This window comes from Cucurbitaria berberidis (assembly GCF_010015615.1).
Source record: "Cucurbitaria berberidis CBS 394.84 unplaced genomic scaffold K460scaffold_3, whole genome shotgun sequence".
Classification (NCBI taxonomy): Eukaryota; Fungi; Ascomycota; class Dothideomycetes; order Pleosporales; family Cucurbitariaceae; genus Cucurbitaria; species Cucurbitaria berberidis.
This window is the reverse complement of record NW_024468937.1, coordinates 338,030-356,551: the sequence shown is the minus strand read 5'-3', so window position 1 is coordinate 356,551 and position 18,522 is coordinate 338,030. Positions and strand designations below refer to the sequence as shown.

The window sequence follows — 18,522 nt, the reverse complement described above, 5'->3', positions numbered from 1 at the left end:
GCACGTCGGGTGGCTTGTGACTATCAGCAGCTATGACACGTATCCAAATGGCTTGCTCGCTGCAGCTTGCATATCGAGTCGGTGTACCATGGTACTTTCACGGCCCTTTGCCGCCGACCAAATGATTGCGCGTCGAATCATGGCCTGGACGACAAAATCGATTCTTGATGCTCTACTCGGTTGCGCAGAGCGTACCGCATGGACACACACTTGCCGAACCATAGCATCAAAGCGTTTATGAAGATGTAGGGAAAAGCATCGACGCGCATCTCTTTACCAATCCGACAGACACTATCAGTTTGAATAGACAGGCGAATGAGACGCACCTCTCTATCCCGCGTTACACTATCCCAAAGCAAGGCTGCTACTCGACGCTCCCTCCGGCGTCCGCATGCAGCTACACCAATACTCGAGCGTTTGTAATTGCAATTACTTCATCGCTCGAGTGTAACATATTCTTCTCCCCTTGAAAGCGAGGTCCACCTCCTAATGTCTAGCAAGATACTAGTTGATAAGTTACCTGACATCCCTGCTCAAGAAGTCTAGGTACAGGTAGATCGTAGGCGTTAGTGTACGCTGCCCGTTGAAAGACCCTGGTCCCACATCGTAAACAAACTAGTTTCCGCATTGCTGACAGCTGTTGATGCCTCGCTCAAGGAATCTTGGAGATCTGGACTAGGGAAGGACATGGAGTCATGTTGAGCTTCACTGATTCGGTTCTGAGATAAGTCACACGTGAGGCTGTTGAGGACTGTGTCTACTATAGCATGGGACTTCCCAAGGGCAAATACAGACGTCTCCACTGTTACTGTAGTAGGAACAAGGAACATGCAATTTATCTTGTCCATACCCGCTAAGTGGTGACACGCATGCCGTTTCCAGTCCCGAGCCATGAACATGTCGATGGTTAATAAATTTTGATATTGTTCTTTTCATTCATGTGTACGATGTTTGTATGCACGCGCGAGTGCGAGGTATCCAATCTGCAAAACGTGCCACGCTCAATGCGCACACAACAGATAGCTCACTCCCCCCGCGTTATCCATCGAGCAATCGCGCCAAGACTCCGATTGTTATGAGCCTTCCCCGCTACCCAATGCCCAAAAGCTTTTGTATCAACCCGACTGACCGTAATATGGACGTCGAAAAGTCATGATCGCATTGACGAGGCCCTAGGCTGGTTAGGCGTCCGCGTACACAGTGGTGCCAACTAGCGGTGAGAGCATCCATACCTGAAGATGGAGAGATTTTGAGTGCGCGACCTCTAATCCTTCATCTCATCATCAGGATCCACGAAATCCTCATCGTCATCCTCGTCCTCGTCTTCGCCGAGCTCCTGGTTAGCCTTGGCGAAGTCAATGTTCTTGCCGCGCGTGCGACTTCCGATGATGTTGGCCGTCTCAATCTCCTCCATGTTGTCCTCGTCTGGCTCCTCGACTACTTGGTCTGTTAGTGTCGCAGTGGATTCGCTCATGTCGCTAGGGAACACATACCTTCGCCAGCCTAGTGCCATCATGTTAGCTGTTTTGCGCCTATTTTCCGCCTGGAGCGCGAAACACGTACCTGATCTTCGACACCGGACTCATCGCTGGAGTCGTCATCCATAGACTCCTCGGCCTCGGGTGCCTTGCCCTTTCCCTTGTTGTCGGTGGCGGGGTCCTGGACGCCCTCCATGTGCTGATTCTCTGACTGAGCGGACATGATTGTGGCGGTTTTGCTGTGTGGAGAGTTGTTCGAAGTCGCAGTGACTAGATTGGTCGAGACCAGATGCGATTGAAGGGCTGACAGGCTGTTTGTTGTTGGGCGACAGGAAGAAAGAGGTGAAGGTGAAGCGCCTCCATTTCTTCCGTCTATTGCGGCTCAAGCGCTAGGGCATAACAGGGATGGTCTGCGGTGATCACCCCGGTAACGCTTTTCTCGTGTGGCAAATGCCAAACACGAAGTTAATTGGCTTACAAGCATTGATGGCAGCGCTTGTTGGATCCGAGTGACAGAGCAAGTTTGCTTGAGAATTAATGAGCCGCCTTCAGGACCACATCCGCGCATTGAAAGATGAAAAGGTTTGTATAGGCATCATTGAATACAATACTGGGAATTTTTTGTAAGAACTGCTGACACGTATGAGCACTGCGACAACGTCGTAACGAACAAAATAATATAATTTGATCACGGAAAAGGTCATCGTGATCAAGATACCCTCTTAGGCTAACCACATTCCAAAGGGATCACCGTTTTTCCGATTTGTGCCTACCGATCTCTATCTAGTCAGTCATGGTGTCCCACGTGAATGTCGTAATCACGTTTCCATCAGCTGCTAGGCAGTGACCTCTCAGTGGTGGAACAGCCTAATGTGCTGCTCAACAAACGTGATACCCAGCTTCTCGCTCGTCTCGAATACTGCACCGTCGTTCTGGCTTCCTGTAGGTGCAGCAATGTACTTGGCACCACTCCTGTGCGCCCTAAAGACATTGTCAATGAAAGGGAAGAAGGCATCTGAGCTGACAGCAACACCCTCCAGTTTTGATAGCCACTCCTTGCGCTCCTCGGTGGTGAACGACTGCGGCACCTGACCTTCGTCGAAGTTGGCCTCAAAATCGTCACGCTCAATGCCTGATTCGGGGACAAGGCCGGAGCAGAGAAGGTCGATAGCGTTGGATTTTGCGGGACGCTTAGTGCCCTTCTTGAACTTGAGACCGAGAGTGCGCGAGTGGAAGCGCATCCACCAGTTATCAGCCTTGTCACCTGCCAGACGTGTGCAGTGGATGCGGGCTAGGTTTCAGTCAGTGGTAGCACGCATTTCGTGCAGCTGAGACTTACATTGTTGACCAGCACCAAGGCCAATGATCTGGCCATTGAGTGCATAGCAGACACTGTTCGATTGGGTGTACTTGAGCGCGATAGTCGCTACTGCCAAATCACGCTGAGCTGATTCTGGAAGAGTTCCAGAGTTCTTGGGTACAATAACGGTGTTGAATGTGTCGGTAGGAACAATCTTGGCATCGTTACGGTGTTGCTTCAGGGTGATGCCGAATACCGTCCTGGCCTCGTCCACAGATGGGACGTACTCCGGGTCGATCTGGAGCACAAGGTATTTGCCACCCTTCTTCTTCTTAAGAATCTCCAGAGCTTCGGCAGTGTAGCCAGGCGCGATGACACCGTCGGAGACTTCGCGGCTGATAATCTTTGCCGTTGGAACCTATAGAACATTAGCATACTATAACACTGCCCGCAAAGATACAACACCTACATCCACCTCATGTGATAGAGCAACCATATCGCCGAAGCTGGACATGCGGTCTGCACCGCGTGCCCTAGCATAAGCTTGCGCGAGCCCTGAGTTTTCAATACCCTCGATGTCGTCAACCATGTAGACCTTCCTCTCTCCCTCACTGAGCGGAACACCAATGGCCGCTCCAGCAGGAGAAACATGCTTGAAGCTGGCCGCAGCTGGATAGTTCAGCGCCTTGCTCAACTCCTGTACCAATGGCCATGCATTGAGCGCATCTAGGAGATTGATGTATCCCGGCGCACCGCCAAGCACTTTGAACGGCAAAGGCTTGTCTGGCATCGACACGGTCGCAGGCTTCTGGTGTGGGTTCGCGCCGTAGCGCAGAGGGAGGAACTGGTCGCCTTCGCCCGCATACTTCTTCCGGAAGAAGTCTGAGATAGCTTGATCATAGGACGCTGTCTGCTCGAAAGCCTTGAGGGCGTATCGCTGCCTGCTCTTTTCCGAGACCGAGCCATCCTTCTTTAGCTCTGTGAGGAGATCATGGTAGTCATTCGGGTCGCTGATGATGGTGACACGCGCATGGTTCTTCGCCGCAGCCCTAAGCAGAGTGACACCTCCAATATCAATTTCCTCGACCGCCTCTGGGATAGTGACATTGATCCTGGCAACTGTCTCAGAGAAGGGATATAGGTTGCAGACGACGAAATCAATCTTCTCGATGCTGTTGGCGGAGAGGTCTGAATCGTCCTCGTCTAGGTTTCGCGCAAGAATTCCGCCGTGTACTGCGGGATGGAGTGTCTTGACGCGTCCGCCTAGCATCTCAGGTTGCTTAGTGATGGCGGAGACATCTTCGACGGGGAAGTTGGCTTGACGGATCATTTTAGCCGTGCCGCCAGAGGCGAGAAGTCGGACACCACATTCGTGAAGGCCTTTGGCGAGGTCAAGGAGACCTGTCTTGTCGTAAACGGACAGGATGGCTGTGGCTGTTAGTATTCATACATTGCTGTAAGGCTGAGTTTCATACCAGTCTTTTGGCCTGGCATTTTGACTAACGTGCTTTGGGGATACACAAATACCAATTCAAGGAGAGAACGAAGAGAAAGGAGTATCTGGGGTATCACTGCCTGGGTGGACCAAAATCTAGTGCCCCGCCAAATTCCTCTGAAGCTTTTTGCTGCCCCTCTCCCGACGTAATTCCGACTTCGGACGGCGCGATTGGCCAGAGCTTCATTCTCGGATGGGACAGCCACCTCCACCGAGCAGCAAACATCAAATAGCTTGCGCGCACGCTGGTATTTCGTGAAACATGGCTCGAGTCCCTAATCGCATAGACTGTAGCATGAAGTTGATGTATCTGAACGTTCCCCAGCTCACCGGTCATTCAATGATAGCTCTATACCCAGTCATCTCCGCCATGGCAAATGCTGGCCTCGGCTCTCCCTCTCTCCATCTCTTCTTCAATACAACGGCAGTGTCATACTAATGTCCTTCGACTAGAAACCCTTCATGTTCGCAACGACCGTTAATCAGTAACGTCAAACTTGTTTGACGACTGTCATAAGTTCAGGTCAAGTCTCACCAGCGCTTATTGACGGCCTCCTGTATCAAACATCATCACTCCCTTTTGATAGACACAACATATTCTGGGACACCCTCGACAATATGACCACACAAACAGATACCGAAGATTTCGTTAACCATTTGAAGTCTGTCCTCCTCGAGCTCAACGCGCATCCCTATCCCGAGGTAGAATGTCCACCTAGCTTACCAAAGCGCGCCTCCGTTGCCCTCATCTTGCGCATACAACCCAACTACGCGCATTGGCCCACCCTCTCAGACGACCCTCTACCAAATCTACCCCGATCGCCAACACGACGCCGCCGGTCCTCCGTCGCGTCAACATCGAGTCACAAATTCAACTTTGAGGCTATACTCAATGCGTTCTTCGAACAAGATTGGGTGAAGCATGGCGATCCTGAGATCTTATTCATCAAGAGAGCGACGAGGGTTGGCGACAAGTGGAACGGACACGTTGCACTGCCGGGAGGGAAGCGGGATCCTGAAGACGATGATGATGCTGTCACGGCAGTGAGGGAGGCATTGGAGGAAGTTGGAATCGATCTGGGGTACCGCAATGCGATCGCCGTGGGCAACTTGCCTCAGAGGATCGTCACGACGAGCTGGGGAAAAGTACCGTAAACCACGCCTACACCCCCTACTCATCTCTCCGCAAAGCTGACACATCATATCCAGGTTGATGGTCCTATGTCCCTACGTTTACCTCCTAACATCGCCTTCCTACCCTGCGCAACGACTCCAACCGACCGAAGTAGCCTCCTCACACTGGGTGCCGCTACGCGCCTTACTATCTCCCGATCTCCGCACCCACGAATACGCCGACGTCAGCGCACGCCTCGCGAAATCTGAACTCGGCATCAAGCGCTGGTTCCTGCAAGCTATGCTCTCGAAAATGATGTTCGCGGCTATTCAACTTGTGCCTGCGAGTTCAACGCACTGTGCGACGATACCAGACTTCATCCCAGCTGGCGATGCTTCAGCAAGGGGCGTGATTGGCAAGGTTAAAGAGGTGCTAGGAGGTTCAAAGGCTGGACACACGGATCGGAAGCCACCACTACTCCTCTGGGGACTGACACTGGGTGTTGTGAGTGATTTCCTGGAGCACATACCACCTCACAATGCGCTGGAGCTGTGGACGTATCCAACGTTCACGAACTGGGACGTGCGGTTCGTTATGTGGGCTCTGTCCTATAGGTTTCGAAAGCAAAAAGCGCTGGAGCTTTCGACGACAACCACCTCGTCAAGCATTACAGGGGATTCGAGGGAGACTCCTGTCCAAAACCTAGCCGGCGCGGGGGCCGAAGCACTGGGCGGCTTGAGTGAAGGGTCGGAGAAGCCAGGAGAGGTGGGCATAGCGGGCTTGGGAGTAGGACGGGGTTGGGGACAGACTGGGAGAGCGAAGATGACTGCAAGGGGAGCAGCCGTAAACTCGATGCTAGAAGGGTACTATCCTATTGTAAGAAAAGCAGTGGCTACGGCACTAGCAGGCAGAATAGGTGTTGCTGCTCTGTTAGTGTTTTGGGCGTGGAGGAGTTTCAAGAAGAGCAGGTAATAACGGACGTGTTATAACGATAGCTGAAGGCCTTTGCACTGTCACAAACGCAATCCAGTCTGCCGAAAAAACTTTCTGTATCCTTCCAGCCTCCACATCTTCTACAAAGCGAATGGCCTCATCATAGTCAGACATTCCTCCGACGCTAAGAATGAGCTTATTGCTTCCTAGCTTAATTTCAGTGCATCGGAAGACCCATTGAACGCATGTTAGGGGCGATCCTCGAGGTGAGAGATCCACTTTGTGAGGGTGATGGCATGGGTGGGCTTTAACATGTGAAAGTCTGGAGTAAAAGTGCGGACCCACTTTCTCGACGACCACCGTCGACGTAGACTGGTATGTAGTGGTAATGACTATGGGCATACTGCGTACGGGTGTCTCGAAGCTTATCTGGTGTGTAGGGTAAGGTCAAATGCTGTTTCATGGATGTAGCATGCCAATGGACGCCTAGGCACTATGCGTCCAATCGAGCGGAAGATGTCTGTATTCCTATTGGGAAAGGTGTGATAGTCGATAAGCTGTAATGGAGCGTGTTTGTTGAGACATGACACTTGATAATCGCCAGAAGCCATCTCAGAATGCACATGACGGAGGGGGGTTCATGGCTGGGATATCGCATAGGACCTGCTGCGACTTATTGGTTGAATTGCTGCAAGACCAACCATGATTAAAGACGCAATCTTCACATGACGTGCCACGGTAAAAACATCTGATAACGATCTGATGATACCCTATGATACCTGCAAACGTCATCCAGGACCTTCCACGTGCGGAAGCTCAACGGCAGTGTGGTGGTGGCATATCGTTCAACTAATCAATTGATGGAGCCTCGGCGAAGAGATTGGACGAATCAATATGGTTGAACAGTGCCCTGGACGCCCCCTTGTCGGCTAGCCACAGGCCCTGCAGAAACATCCCGATTTTTTGCGACCAGCACCACTAACCTTTGTCGTGCAATTGCGTGCCCCACGATGCTGCTATGCTCTGCTACTGATACAAAGGAATCTAATCAGCGTCAGGTATGCCAATTTCACGTGGTTGGTCCTGTCTCGGCAACTTGTTGCGCTCAGAAAGCGGGACGGGACCATACTGTCTAGTACTTGCGCCCCCCGACTCTAGGCGAGGCTGTGGAGCGGGAGAGGTAAAAGGCGCGCGAGAATGGGCGCAAACTGGCGGTCTGATGCCGTACACATGCCCTAGTAAATGCGCCAAGGCAACGGATAGAAGGGATCTGCTGAAAATTCAGTGCCCCAGACGAAGCAACGTGTGGCCTGTCGAGTTGAGGCTAGAGAAGGCATGCTAGATGCGCACGGCTGTGGATTTTGTGCGCCTCGGTGGATATCGCACGCAGTTTCAGGCTTCGAGGGCAGCGCTCCGGGTGTCCAATGCGGTGGCAAGGAATTGTGATTTCAACTGGCAGTATTGCCGGGTGGAGAGAGACACTTGGTGAATGTGTTTAGTGTTGCGAGCTGCGAAGCTGGGCCGCTCCTTCTCGAACGCCTCCCTGGACGCTCTAACCATTCCGAAGGCGACCGTGGACGCTACCAGGGTTCCACTCAGATCCCAATCATCCACCGCCTTGGGGGTTTGCTATTAAAATCTGCAGCATCCGGCACACACACCCACACCTGTCCTTCCACCGCTCTACCTATCTCCTACGTCTGTTGCGGCCATTGGACCTCTCTGAGCGCTGCTTGACTGCACGTATCCTGCTCGATTGGCAAGCTCAACAACCAGCAGCCTGCATCTCAACAACCAGTCACTCTTTGTGCTACAAAAGCGCTCAACGCCCTCTGCTCCCCGCTCGCCACCTTTCGCTGCCATTGCTATTCCCCGTCAATTTCAAAGCAACATGGCCACCACAACCGCCCGCGCCCAGCGCCAGGGCATGAAGAGGAACATGACGGCCGAGTCCTCGCCGTCGACGGTTGCCAACTCGGTCTCCGGCTCGCCTATCGACTCTCCAGCTCAGTCGGCCTCCAACACCTCGCTTTCCTCGCTGGACGAGTCACCAGAGCCGGTCAAGAACTCCCGCGGTGTTCTTCTCGATACCTACGGCAACGAGTTCGAGATCCCAGACTACACCATCAAGCAGATCCGCGATGCCATCCCCAAGCACTGCTTTGAGCGCTCTGGCCTCAAGGGACTGGGCTACGTCGCTCGTGATATTGCTTCGCTCGCTGCCACCTTCTACCTGTTCCACAACTACGTCACCCCCGAGACGGTCCCATCCACTGCCGCTCGCGCTCTTCTGTGGGCCGGCTACACTGTCATTCAGGGTCTGTTCGGCACTGGTCTCTGGGTCCTTGCCCACGAGTGCGGACACCAAGCCTTTTCGCCTTCCAAGACGCTCAATGACACTGTCGGATGGATTTGCCACTCTGCTCTTCTTGTCCCCTACTTCTCATGGAAGATCTCGCACGGCAAGCACCACAAGGCCACTGGCCACATGGAGCGTGACATGGTCTTCGTGCCCAAGACCCGAGAGGTCTTCGCCACCCGTATCGGCAAGTTGGCTCACCAGCTCGACGAGCTGACCGAGGAGACGCCAATTGCCACGCTTCTTCACAGCCTGGGACAGCAGCTTGCTGGATGGCCTCTGTATCTGATTGCCAATGTTACCGGCCATAATTTCCACGAGCGCCAGGCCGAGGGCAAGGGCAAGGGAAAGAAGAACGGCTTTTTCGGTGGTGTCAACCACTTCAACCCCGCTAGCCCCCTCTATGAGAGGAAGGATGAGCAACTGATCCTGCTCAGCGATCTCGGCATCGCCATCACCTTTGGTGCCCTCGTCTGGATTGGCAAGACTTTCGGCTTCGCGAACCTGTTTGTCTGGTATCTCGCCCCGTATCTGTGGGTTAACCACTGGCTCGTCGCCATCACCTTCCTACAACATACCGATCCTACCCTACCCCATTACGATGCCAATACCTGGACCTATACTCGCGGAGCTGCTGCGACGATTGATCGCGAATTTGGCTTCATCGGACGTACCCTTCTCCACGGCATTGTCGAGACGCACGTTCTCCACCATTACATCTCCACGATCCCCTTCTACAACGCCGATGAGGCTTCAGAGGCCATCAAGCCCGTCATGGGTAAGCACTATCGCGCGGACACCAGGGGTGGCTCTATTGGCTTCCTGAAGTCTCTCTGGAATAATGCCAGATGGTGCCAATGGGTCGAGCCGAGCGAGGGTGCTGAGGGTGAGGGCAAGGGAGTCCTCTTCTTCCGCAACCACAACGGTCTTGGTACCGCGCCCAAGAAGATGGAGGCCCCAGTTGCGAAGGCGACTGCTGGCAAGGGCGCGAAGATGGAGGTTGGACCGGAGAGCGACATTGAGTAAGCGACGACATGATATCACGACCTAGAGCAGGTTAACCTGTCTTTGCTTGGAACGGCGTTTTGATGGCCAATTTGGCCAGTTTCTCTTCTTGGTGTCGAGCATTAGACATAGATCACCAAGGCCTCTTTTCATCTAATAGGCTCGATAGTCACTTGAGCCATAAGTAAAAAAAGGTGTGTAGATTGGTCGGCTGTAGTACGATGTGTGAGGCAATATAGAAGATCAAGAGTTGACATGAAGTGTTGTTTTATTATACGTGGCAAGCTTGGGTGACTAGGTAGGAAGCGTGAGATGCATGTATCGTGTACGGCTTCCCCGCAGTGCATACGCGTTCCTCGTGATGAGCAGCCGCCCGACCTGAGTCGAGGTAAGCGACAAAGTTCGCATCGAGTACCACAACGCGGTTATGCGAGGGGGGTCGCAAACTCGGAAAATTGCGTCAAATCAGTTTTCTCGTTCAACATTAGGACTCTGGCCCTCGAATGTAAACATAGTCAGGCGTCAGAGCCAGGTGCTCCAGCAACAAGCACATTGTTGTCGACACGAAAAGAAAGGAGTGGCATAGAATGTAGCGACGTTGGTAAGGAACGAGATATCATCAGAAAACCTCCTCTGCTCCAGCTACCTCGCACGGTGAGTCGTGCTATAGGGCACGTAATAGAGGAGGATCAAGTGGAATGCAAGACCTTCCTACAATAAAATGTGCCCAGAATGAGTTGAAGAAGAAGAGGAGAGAGGGCCGCCGGCGAAAAGATTTTGGGTAGGGGCGGACAGACGTCTAACCAATCAGGGCGCGGATTACGAGATAACACGACGCCAAGGGAAAGCGCATCCCATCCTGGAAGATCAAGGTCGACCTCTCCAGCAGCAAGCCCATCGCCATTGTCTAGTGCCTCAAGATGCTGCGGCAACAATTGATCCGGTCGCTGAAGAGGCCTGCCCACCGCGCAGCCCTCAATGGCAGCCGGGCCTTTACTGCCTCGGCGCCCCGGCCAGCAGAAGTCGAGCTCACGATAGGTTTGTGCCACTCGCCCATTGCGGGCGGCGACGGTTGCTAACGCCCTTTGCAGATGGAAAGAAGGTATCAATCGAAGGTATGCCAGCTATCCCTTTCCTCTCCAGGCTACACACACGATCCTAACGCCCCCCTTCACAGCCGGTTCCGCCCTCATCCAGGCGTGCGAAAAGGTCGGAAGCACGGTGCCGCGATACTGCTACCACGAGAAGTTGATGATTGCTGGAAGTTGTCGAATGTGTCTGGTCGAGGTGGAGCGGGCGCCCAAGCCCGTGGCCTCCTGCGCCTGGCCTGTACAGCCTGGCATGGTGGTCAAAACCAACTCGCCGCTCGTCCACAAGGCGCGAGAGGGTGTCATGGAGTTCTTGCTGGCCAACCACCCGCTGGACTGCCCTATTTGCGACCAAGGAGGCGAGTGTGATCTCCAGGATCAGTCGATGAGATACGGCGCAGACCGCGGCCGGTTCCACGAGATGGGCGGCAAGCGTGCCGTCGAGGACAAAAACATTGGGCCCCTAATCAAGGTGGGAGACGTCCAATATTGGCCTTCAGGGCGATGCTTACGTGCGGTAGACTTCGATGAACAGGTGCATTCATTGCACACGATGCGTCCGCTTCTCCAACGACGTCGCCGGTGCTCCGGAAATGGGCTCAACGGGCCGTGGTAACGACCTGGAGATTGGTACTTACCTCGAGACTGCCCTTGACACCGAGCTGTCCGGAAACGTCATCGACCTCTGCCCCGTTGGTGCTCTCGTCTCGAAGCCCTATGCTTTCAAGGCACGACCGTGGGAGCTATACAAGACCGAGACCATTGACGTGCTCGATGGTTTAGGTTCCAACATCCGCGTCGATTCTCGAGGCATTCAGGTTATGAGGGTTATCCCGCGTTTGAATGATGACATCAACGAGGAGTGGATCAACGACAAGTCCCGCTTCGCCTGCGATGCCCTCAGCACACAGCGCCTAGTCAACCCGCTTATCCGTGTCGATAACCAGTTCCAGCCTGCCACCTGGGAGCAAGCGCTCGTCGAGATCGGCAACGCCTACAAGAAGATTGCCCCCAAGGGAAATGAGTTCAAAGCGGTTGCTGGTCACCTTGTGGAGACGGAGGCTCTAGTGGCCATGAAGGACCTTGCGAACAAGCTTGGTTCGGACAACTTGGCTCTCGATCAGCCTGGTGGCAGCGAGCCCATTGCACACGGTGTCGACGTTCGCTCCAACTATGCTTTCAACTCCAGGATCTACGGTGTGGAAGAGGCCGATGCTATCCTCCTCATTGGCACCAACCCACGGCACGAGGCCGCCGTCCTCAATGCTCGCATCAGAAAGCAATGGTTGAGGTCAGATCTACAGATTGGTCTTGTCGGCGAGGACTTTGAGAGCACTTTCGAGTATGAGAAGCTCGGCGACAGCGCTACTGACCTAAAGAGCGCTTTCTCTGGCGAATTCGGAAAGAAATTGCAATCTGCGAAGAAGCCCATGATCATTGTCGGTAGTGCCGTTACCGAACATGCCGATGCTAAGCACATCTATGAGCAAGTCGGCGCGTTTGTCGAGAAGCACAAAGCCAACTTCCAGACACCAGAATGGAACGGCTACAACATCCTCCAGCGAACGGCTTCCCGGACAGGTGCATTTGAGGTTGGCTTCACAGTTCCTTCGCCTGAAGTTGCGCAGACCAAGCCCAAGTTCGTCTGGCTAATCGGAGCCGACGAGATCAACGAGGCAGAGATCCCCAAGGATGCTTTTGTCGTTTATCAGGGCCACCACGGCGACCGAGGCGCACAGCTAGCTGATGTGGTGTTGCCTGGTGCGGCCTACACCGAGAAGTCGGTCACATATGTCAACACCGAGGGTCGCGTACAAATGACTCGCGCTGCTGTTGGTCTCCCCGGCGCTTCAAGAGAAGACTGGAAGATTGTCCGCGCAGCTTCAGAGTACTTTGGTGCTGAGCTGCCTTATGACGATGTTGAGCAGCTACGAGACCGCATGGAGGAGATTTCGCCCGCTTTAAGGAGATACGATCTCGTCGAATCAGTTTCGTTGCCTGCCCTGAGTAAGATGCAGCTGGTAGATCAGAACAAGGGATCACAGGCGTCTGGCCAGCCACTCAAGAAGCCGATTGAGAACTTCTACTTCACAGACTCGATTTCGAGAAAGTAAGTCACCAATATTGATCCATTGAAGAGAAGTTATGCTAACGACCGTTCAGTTCACCGACGATGGCCCGTTGCTCAGCAGCAAAGGCACAGAAGAACTCAAAAACCAACTTCATGGCACCCGGTTACCCGCATGCGCAAGTGCATTACGGCCCGGACCCGACAGCAGCGGCTGCAACCATATAACTATGGATTCTGGGATTTAGCATAAGGAATTAGAAAACCGGGCTCGATTGTACATATTTCTTTTAGTTTTAGCATCTGATGCGACTTGCAAGATGTAGAGAGTGTATGAGAATACCAGTGCAAATGTTAAAAAATATCGTCTGTTAAAGCGTGATAAGCATTGACTGAGGCATTTTTCGGTTTTTGACAAGCTGCCTTGGTTCCACTTAGGTTGCTCTCTAAGAGGACAAGCCGATATGCCAAGACACTTGTCATGAATAAGAAGTTGGATCTACGCTGAAGCGAAGCTCCTACTCACACCCCGATTGTTGAACGACATCTCTAACTTCTATAATAAACTTTCGCGTTTCAGACCAAATCTAGAGACGACTTCTCGTCAATTCAGTACCTGCCCAATGAGCGCCACAACTTTCTGGGAACAGCCATTTATATTTGTCTCTAGCGTCAAGTGATCTCATACCTACCGAATCGCTCAATCCGAAGCCGCTGGCTGCACAAGTCCGCCATGCCTACCTTGGCAATCACAAATTTCAATATCGTGTGTGCTACGTTGGGAGGCTTCATCACTGTTTTTGGGCTGGTGTCATACCTCTGGTGCGAAAGTCCTACTAGAAACACTATTTGAATGTTTTTGCTAACATACGGGTAGTAAGTGATACTTGCGCACTCTTTAGGAGCGTCACATATAAGATTCGCACTCTCTACTTAGTAAAGTGCTAATCGCGCCGCTACTTTTAGTCAAGGAAAAGTTCTATCTCTCAGAAGCACGTACGTTCTCCAGACCACTTTTGCACACCCTTGACCTAACGCTGACGTCTCTTCTAGTCATATCTCTTGTGGCGGGTCTCATATTCTCACCTCACGCCACCAACTTTCTGCGGCCGGAGGAATACGCACTGCACGATGTTGAGACGCTGGAGACCATCACCCTGTACTTCACGCGTCTCGTCCTCGGTGTCCAACTTGTTCTAGCTGGCGTCCAGCTACCCTCCAAGTACTTGAAAACAGAATGGAAAAGCCTAGCTCTCCTTCTTGGCCCTGGGATGACGGTCATGTGGCTCGTCACCAGCCTTCTTGTTTTCGCGTTCGTTCCGCATATCAACTTTCTGCAAGCACTAGCCGTAGGCGCATGCGTCACGCCAACAGATCCCATTTTGTCTAACTCGATTGTGAAAGGCAAGTTTGCGGATAAGAATATACCGAAGGAGTTGCAGAAGATCATCGTGGCCGAGTCTGGTGCGAATGACGGCTTGGGCTACCCATTCTTGTTCCTGCCACTTTATTTAATACAGCATATTGGACACAGTGGGCTAGGCCAAGACAATAGCGTTAAGACTGCCATTGGTTTGTGGTTTGGAGAGACATGGGGCTACACGATCTTGCTAAGCGTGCTGTATGGGGCGACTGTGGGATGGATAGCGAAAGAACTGTTGCATTGGGCTGAGGAGAAGAATTACGTTGACCGAGAGTCATTTTTGGTCTTTGCAATCACTCTAGCTGTAAGTGTTCATGAGTCCTCGAAGGTTTCTCACAAGCTGACTAGTTTGACAGCTCTTCATTGTTGGCACATGTGGCATGATAGGAAGCGATGATGTGCTGGCATGCTTCATTGCTGGAAACACCTTTACCTGGGAGTAAGTGTACCGATCCTCCCCCTTCGCAGAGATTGAGGGCTAACTCACGTATAGTGACTGGTTCCGGCTCGAAACACTAGACGACTCCTTTCAACCCACTATCGATATGCTCCTCAACGTATCGATCTTCATCTGGTTCGGAGCCGTGTGTCCATGGGCTGAGTTTTACCACAACAACGTCATACCCATCTACCGCCTGGTCTTCCTCGGCATCCTAGTCTTACTACTTCGTCGTCCTCCTATCATTTTCGCAATGCACAAGCATATTCACCAAATCGAGGAGAAGAGACAAGCCTTGTTTGTGGGTTTTTTCGGTCCAATAGGCGTCAGTGCTATATTTTACCTCTACGTCAGCCTAGAGTTTCTAAGGAAGATCGAGGTCGATGGTGAGATCAGAGAAGATGCAAGGTATCTGATGGAGGTCATGAACGTCGTCATTTGGTTCCTCACCATTTGCTCTGTTGTAAGTTCTCTACAACGTCATTACTTGTTCACGTCCTATATTGATCACTACAGGTCGTTCACGGTCTCAGCATCCCCCTGGCAAAGCTTGGCTTCTTCATCCCACGGACGCTTTCCAACGCGCTGTCTGCCGCTAGAGTTGAAGACGAGCCTTTCCACATACAGAACACCGGCGTGGAAACACTCACAGATGCCGAACAGAGACTCCGACGGCGGCCTGGGTTCGCTCGCAGTGGCGGCGACAGTCTTCCTCGGAGAGTTGTGCGCATTGGAAGGTCGATCATCCAGAATGGGGAAAATTCGGAAAGTCACTCTAAGGTATCTTCTCAAACACCTAATCCGCTGTCCGCTATTGCGCCGACTGTACGAGAGACAGGTGCTGCGAGCTCGGCTTCAAATACTGGAGACGGCGCTCCACCCGTGCAAAGTGCTCAGCGAGCTATACGCTTCACGGGCGAGTAATCTGAGGTGGCCAATGATGAAGGTAATCTTCGATCAGAACAAGGCGTTTATTAAACCAGATGTCTCTGAGGACACGGTCTCCGATTGTCTGGGAGAGGAACAGCACGACAATATGTACTCGGTGAATAGTGGTGCTAAGACATGTTTCCATTATCACTGACCGTTTCTGTCCTAAGACTTCTGGGCAAAAGCCACCCCGGTTTCATAATCCATGACTAATAACGCCGAAGGATTGACCACCTGTGCAGCTTCAACTTTCGCTCGTCTTTCCTCTATTCGCGTCCAGCCTCAAGGCTGGGATAACACAGGCGAGAGTCCTACACTAGAACAAGATCATCATAGGCACCTACAAACAGAAGACTTCGTGGAATAGCTCGTTACTGTGCTGTAGAGGCCTCAAGGCTTAGCGCCCAGCTGAAGCTTTTTCCCCCGCAGCTTACTATGCACCTTGTTTGCTTATTCACTGCTCCGATATGATGTAGCCAATTATGCATCAGCTAGGTTCGATGCAGCCAAGACACGATTTCTTTGAGTTCACGGTCCAGATGCAGCACGTTGTAGCTCGGATATATATTGGGAAATCCTACAGGAGAAATTTTCGTCATTCTTACAACTGTTGTTTTGTAAAAATAAAAAAAAGTATGATGGAAATGATTGATATTCCGCAGACGCCATTCGGCGGTAGCGATGCAACGGCAAGCCCAATAACGACACCAAACAGCGCTATAATGACACCACGTGGGCATCATCAGCATCAGCATCGCCATCCGCACATACGCCATACGGGGAAAAGACTCCGTCACTTTTTGAAGCCTGATGGGAGAAAGGTGCATATTGCAAGCTCACCCGACGAGGCAGATCTATTCAACAAGGCGCGGAGCTCTATGAGTCAAGATGACTTTGATCTGGTTATTCTTGGGAGCCCTGAACATGTGAGCCTTGACGGTGATGTTACTTCCTATAACGGAACAAATACCAACGTCTACAGATTGAAGCGCTTCGCGGTACACACGCATACCACGAGGAACGCTACAAGAAGCTGAAAGCAGAGAACGGGGATTTAGCTCAAGAATTTGAGCGCGTAATCCGTGAGCTAGACGTAATGTCCGCCGAGTTGCACATGGTCAGCGCACACGCAGTTCAACTCGACGCCAACTTCTCCAAATACGGCTATTCGGCTCATCTGCGTACCAAGGAGGAACCAGACGACCCAGTCTCATCAGACGAACCTGCCTTTGAGAACGAGGCATGGGACGCAGAGCGCAAACACGGCTCGACGATGCGTTTCTACCAAAAGCCGATTGTAAGGCAGTATTTCCATAAGGGCCTGCTTTGGCGCGCAAAGGAGGCACAGGAAGTCGCTTCGTACGAGCTCTTCATTGATCTCTTTTACGTCGGCATCATAGCCATCGCGGGCGACACGGCCGCCGAGCATCCGACTGGAGAGAGTCTACTACGTTTCGCCATTACCTTTATCATGGGCTGGAAATTCTGGGGCGATATTGGCTTACTGATGTCATGGTTAGTAACATTGGTGTATACTAATTACATGTGAAACATATACTAACTTCGCACCTCGACCTTTAGGTTTGACTCAGACGACGTTCTACGGCGCTGCTCGGTGCTCTTCATACTGACTTGTCTTCTTGGCTTCACGACGAACATGGCCTCGGCATTCGAACAGACGTATACACCTCTTGTTGCTTTCTATCTCGCCGCGCGTCTCTTCATGACGACAAGTATGTTTTGGTACGCCTGGAGCATTCCCATGGTACGCGGTAGCATGATCGGCAATGGTGTTATATCGCTGATCCCGGCCGCATTGTGGATCGGGAGTATACACATCGAGGCTCCCGCGAATCAGGGACTCATTTGGGTAGCCATTCTGTTCGACCTGTTTGGCAACTCTATCATGATCTTCTTTCAACGTGCGGGTCCCACTAGGGCGAAGCTCATTCCAAACAAGATGAAAGAGAGCCTGGAATTCTTTCCCGGAACGAATATCGAGCATAGGATTGAGCGTACGAACGCTTTCGTCACGCTGGTATTCGGATCTTGCGTCTTGGGCTTACTGTATCAGAGCCATGTGGAGATGGGCATCAATGCCTTCTTTGGTAAAGCGGTGCTGGGTTTGATCCAGGCGTTCGTGTTCAACTGGATCTACTTCGAAATCGACTCGTTTAATCTGCACACTCATGCCATCAGAAGGCATGTTTTCTCTGGTAAGCAGCACTTTCCATTCCCTTAGTTCATACCACACGAAAGCAGATGCTAACACGACAATACAGCGCTGACGTGGTTTTCCATACACCTCCCCTTCGTTATGTCCTTTGTCCTCTCTGCCTCCGCCCTTGCAGTCCTCGTCCGCGCCCACGACTGCCCGGATGCACCTCTTGAATCTCTTTTCGAGACCTTCATTCCCCGTTCGGAAGATCATATCACACAAGGTTTGAGATGGTTCTACTGCGGCGGCCTGGGCATCTCGCTCTTCTGCCTCTCCGTCATCTCGTTCACGCACACGCACCGCAATATACCCAACCAACGACTTCGCAAGGTGACGCGCTTGTTGTTCCGTGTTGCCGTATCCATCGTCATAGTTTCCCTTGCCAGGGCAGACTTCAATAGTTTGCAACTAGTGGCCTCGACAACGGGGCTGATGGTTTGTGTACTGATAGTCGAGTTGGTGGGCATGTCGTGCTGGGGCGAGAACATTTTCTGGGAGGAGAAATGCACACGGGATAGACCTAGCTATGAAGCTAACTGTAGGGTTAGGAGGGAAGAAATAGACAAGAGTGTGAAGGACGGGACTGTGTTGAATGTTGAGGAGATTGCTAGACGGGAGGGTGGAGAAAAGGGCGGTGTCGCGACTGTGTAAGCATAAGCTGTCAGCAACGGC

General features: G+C 52.2%; 7 protein-coding genes across 7 annotated transcripts; 5 read left to right on the top strand and 2 right to left on the bottom strand.

The window, feature by feature from the left end:
- Positions 1-1,264: 1,264 nt before the first annotated feature.
- K460DRAFT_404885 (uncharacterized protein) lies at positions 1,265-1,701 on the bottom strand (the record flags this gene model as incomplete). Its single annotated transcript, XM_040936776.1, has 3 exons — positions 1,265-1,437; positions 1,494-1,503; positions 1,564-1,701. The coding sequence occupies 3 exons, from the start codon at positions 1,699-1,701 to the stop codon at positions 1,265-1,267; spliced, it is 321 nt and encodes a 106-aa protein (XP_040787159.1).
- A 338-nt stretch (positions 1,702-2,039) lies between these two features.
- Positions 2,040-4,382, bottom strand: K460DRAFT_309651 (AICARFT/IMPCHase bienzyme). Its single transcript, XM_040930140.1, has 4 exons — positions 4,254-4,382; positions 3,248-4,206; positions 2,818-3,196; positions 2,040-2,769 (listed from the first exon to the last, which is right to left on the bottom strand). Exons 1-4 carry the CDS (start codon positions 4,270-4,272, stop codon positions 2,330-2,332), a joined length of 1,797 nt encoding a protein of 598 aa, XP_040787158.1. The 5' UTR covers positions 4,273-4,382; the 3' UTR covers positions 2,040-2,329.
- Positions 4,383-4,891: 509 nt separating this feature from the next.
- On the top strand, positions 4,892-6,359 carry K460DRAFT_376249 (uncharacterized protein; the record flags this gene model as incomplete). Its single annotated transcript, XM_040934860.1, has 2 exons — positions 4,892-5,424; positions 5,483-6,359. The coding sequence occupies 2 exons, from the start codon at positions 4,892-4,894 to the stop codon at positions 6,357-6,359; spliced, it is 1,410 nt and encodes a 469-aa protein (XP_040787157.1).
- Positions 6,360-8,211: 1,852 nt separating this feature from the next.
- Positions 8,212-9,705, top strand: K460DRAFT_284355 (uncharacterized protein; the record flags this gene model as incomplete). The annotated part of the gene is made up of 1 exon (XM_040928728.1): positions 8,212-9,705. One exon carries the CDS (start codon positions 8,212-8,214, stop codon positions 9,703-9,705), a length of 1,494 nt encoding a protein of 497 aa, XP_040787156.1.
- An 899-nt stretch (positions 9,706-10,604) lies between these two features.
- Positions 10,605-13,068, top strand: K460DRAFT_281596 (NADH-quinone oxidoreductase; the record flags this gene model as incomplete). The annotated part of the gene is made up of 5 exons (XM_040928503.1): positions 10,605-10,722; positions 10,776-10,799; positions 10,862-11,244; positions 11,294-12,882; positions 12,936-13,068. 5 exons carry the CDS (start codon positions 10,605-10,607, stop codon positions 13,066-13,068), a joined length of 2,247 nt encoding a protein of 748 aa, XP_040787155.1.
- A 309-nt stretch (positions 13,069-13,377) lies between these two features.
- On the top strand, positions 13,378-15,966 carry K460DRAFT_365530 (uncharacterized protein). The gene is made up of 6 exons (XM_040933197.1): positions 13,378-13,661; positions 13,807-13,836; positions 13,894-14,567; positions 14,620-14,702; positions 14,757-15,165; positions 15,219-15,966. Exons 1-6 carry the CDS (start codon positions 13,574-13,576, stop codon positions 15,624-15,626), a joined length of 1,692 nt encoding a protein of 563 aa, XP_040787154.1. The 5' UTR covers positions 13,378-13,573; the 3' UTR covers positions 15,627-15,966.
- Positions 15,967-16,354: 388 nt separating this feature from the next.
- K460DRAFT_335459 (uncharacterized protein) lies at positions 16,355-18,501 on the top strand (the record flags this gene model as incomplete). The annotated part of the gene is made up of 4 exons (XM_040930950.1): positions 16,355-16,558; positions 16,615-17,147; positions 17,214-17,848; positions 17,915-18,501. The coding sequence occupies 4 exons, from the start codon at positions 16,355-16,357 to the stop codon at positions 18,499-18,501; spliced, it is 1,959 nt and encodes a 652-aa protein (XP_040787153.1).
- Between the last annotated feature and the right edge of the window lie 21 nt (positions 18,502-18,522).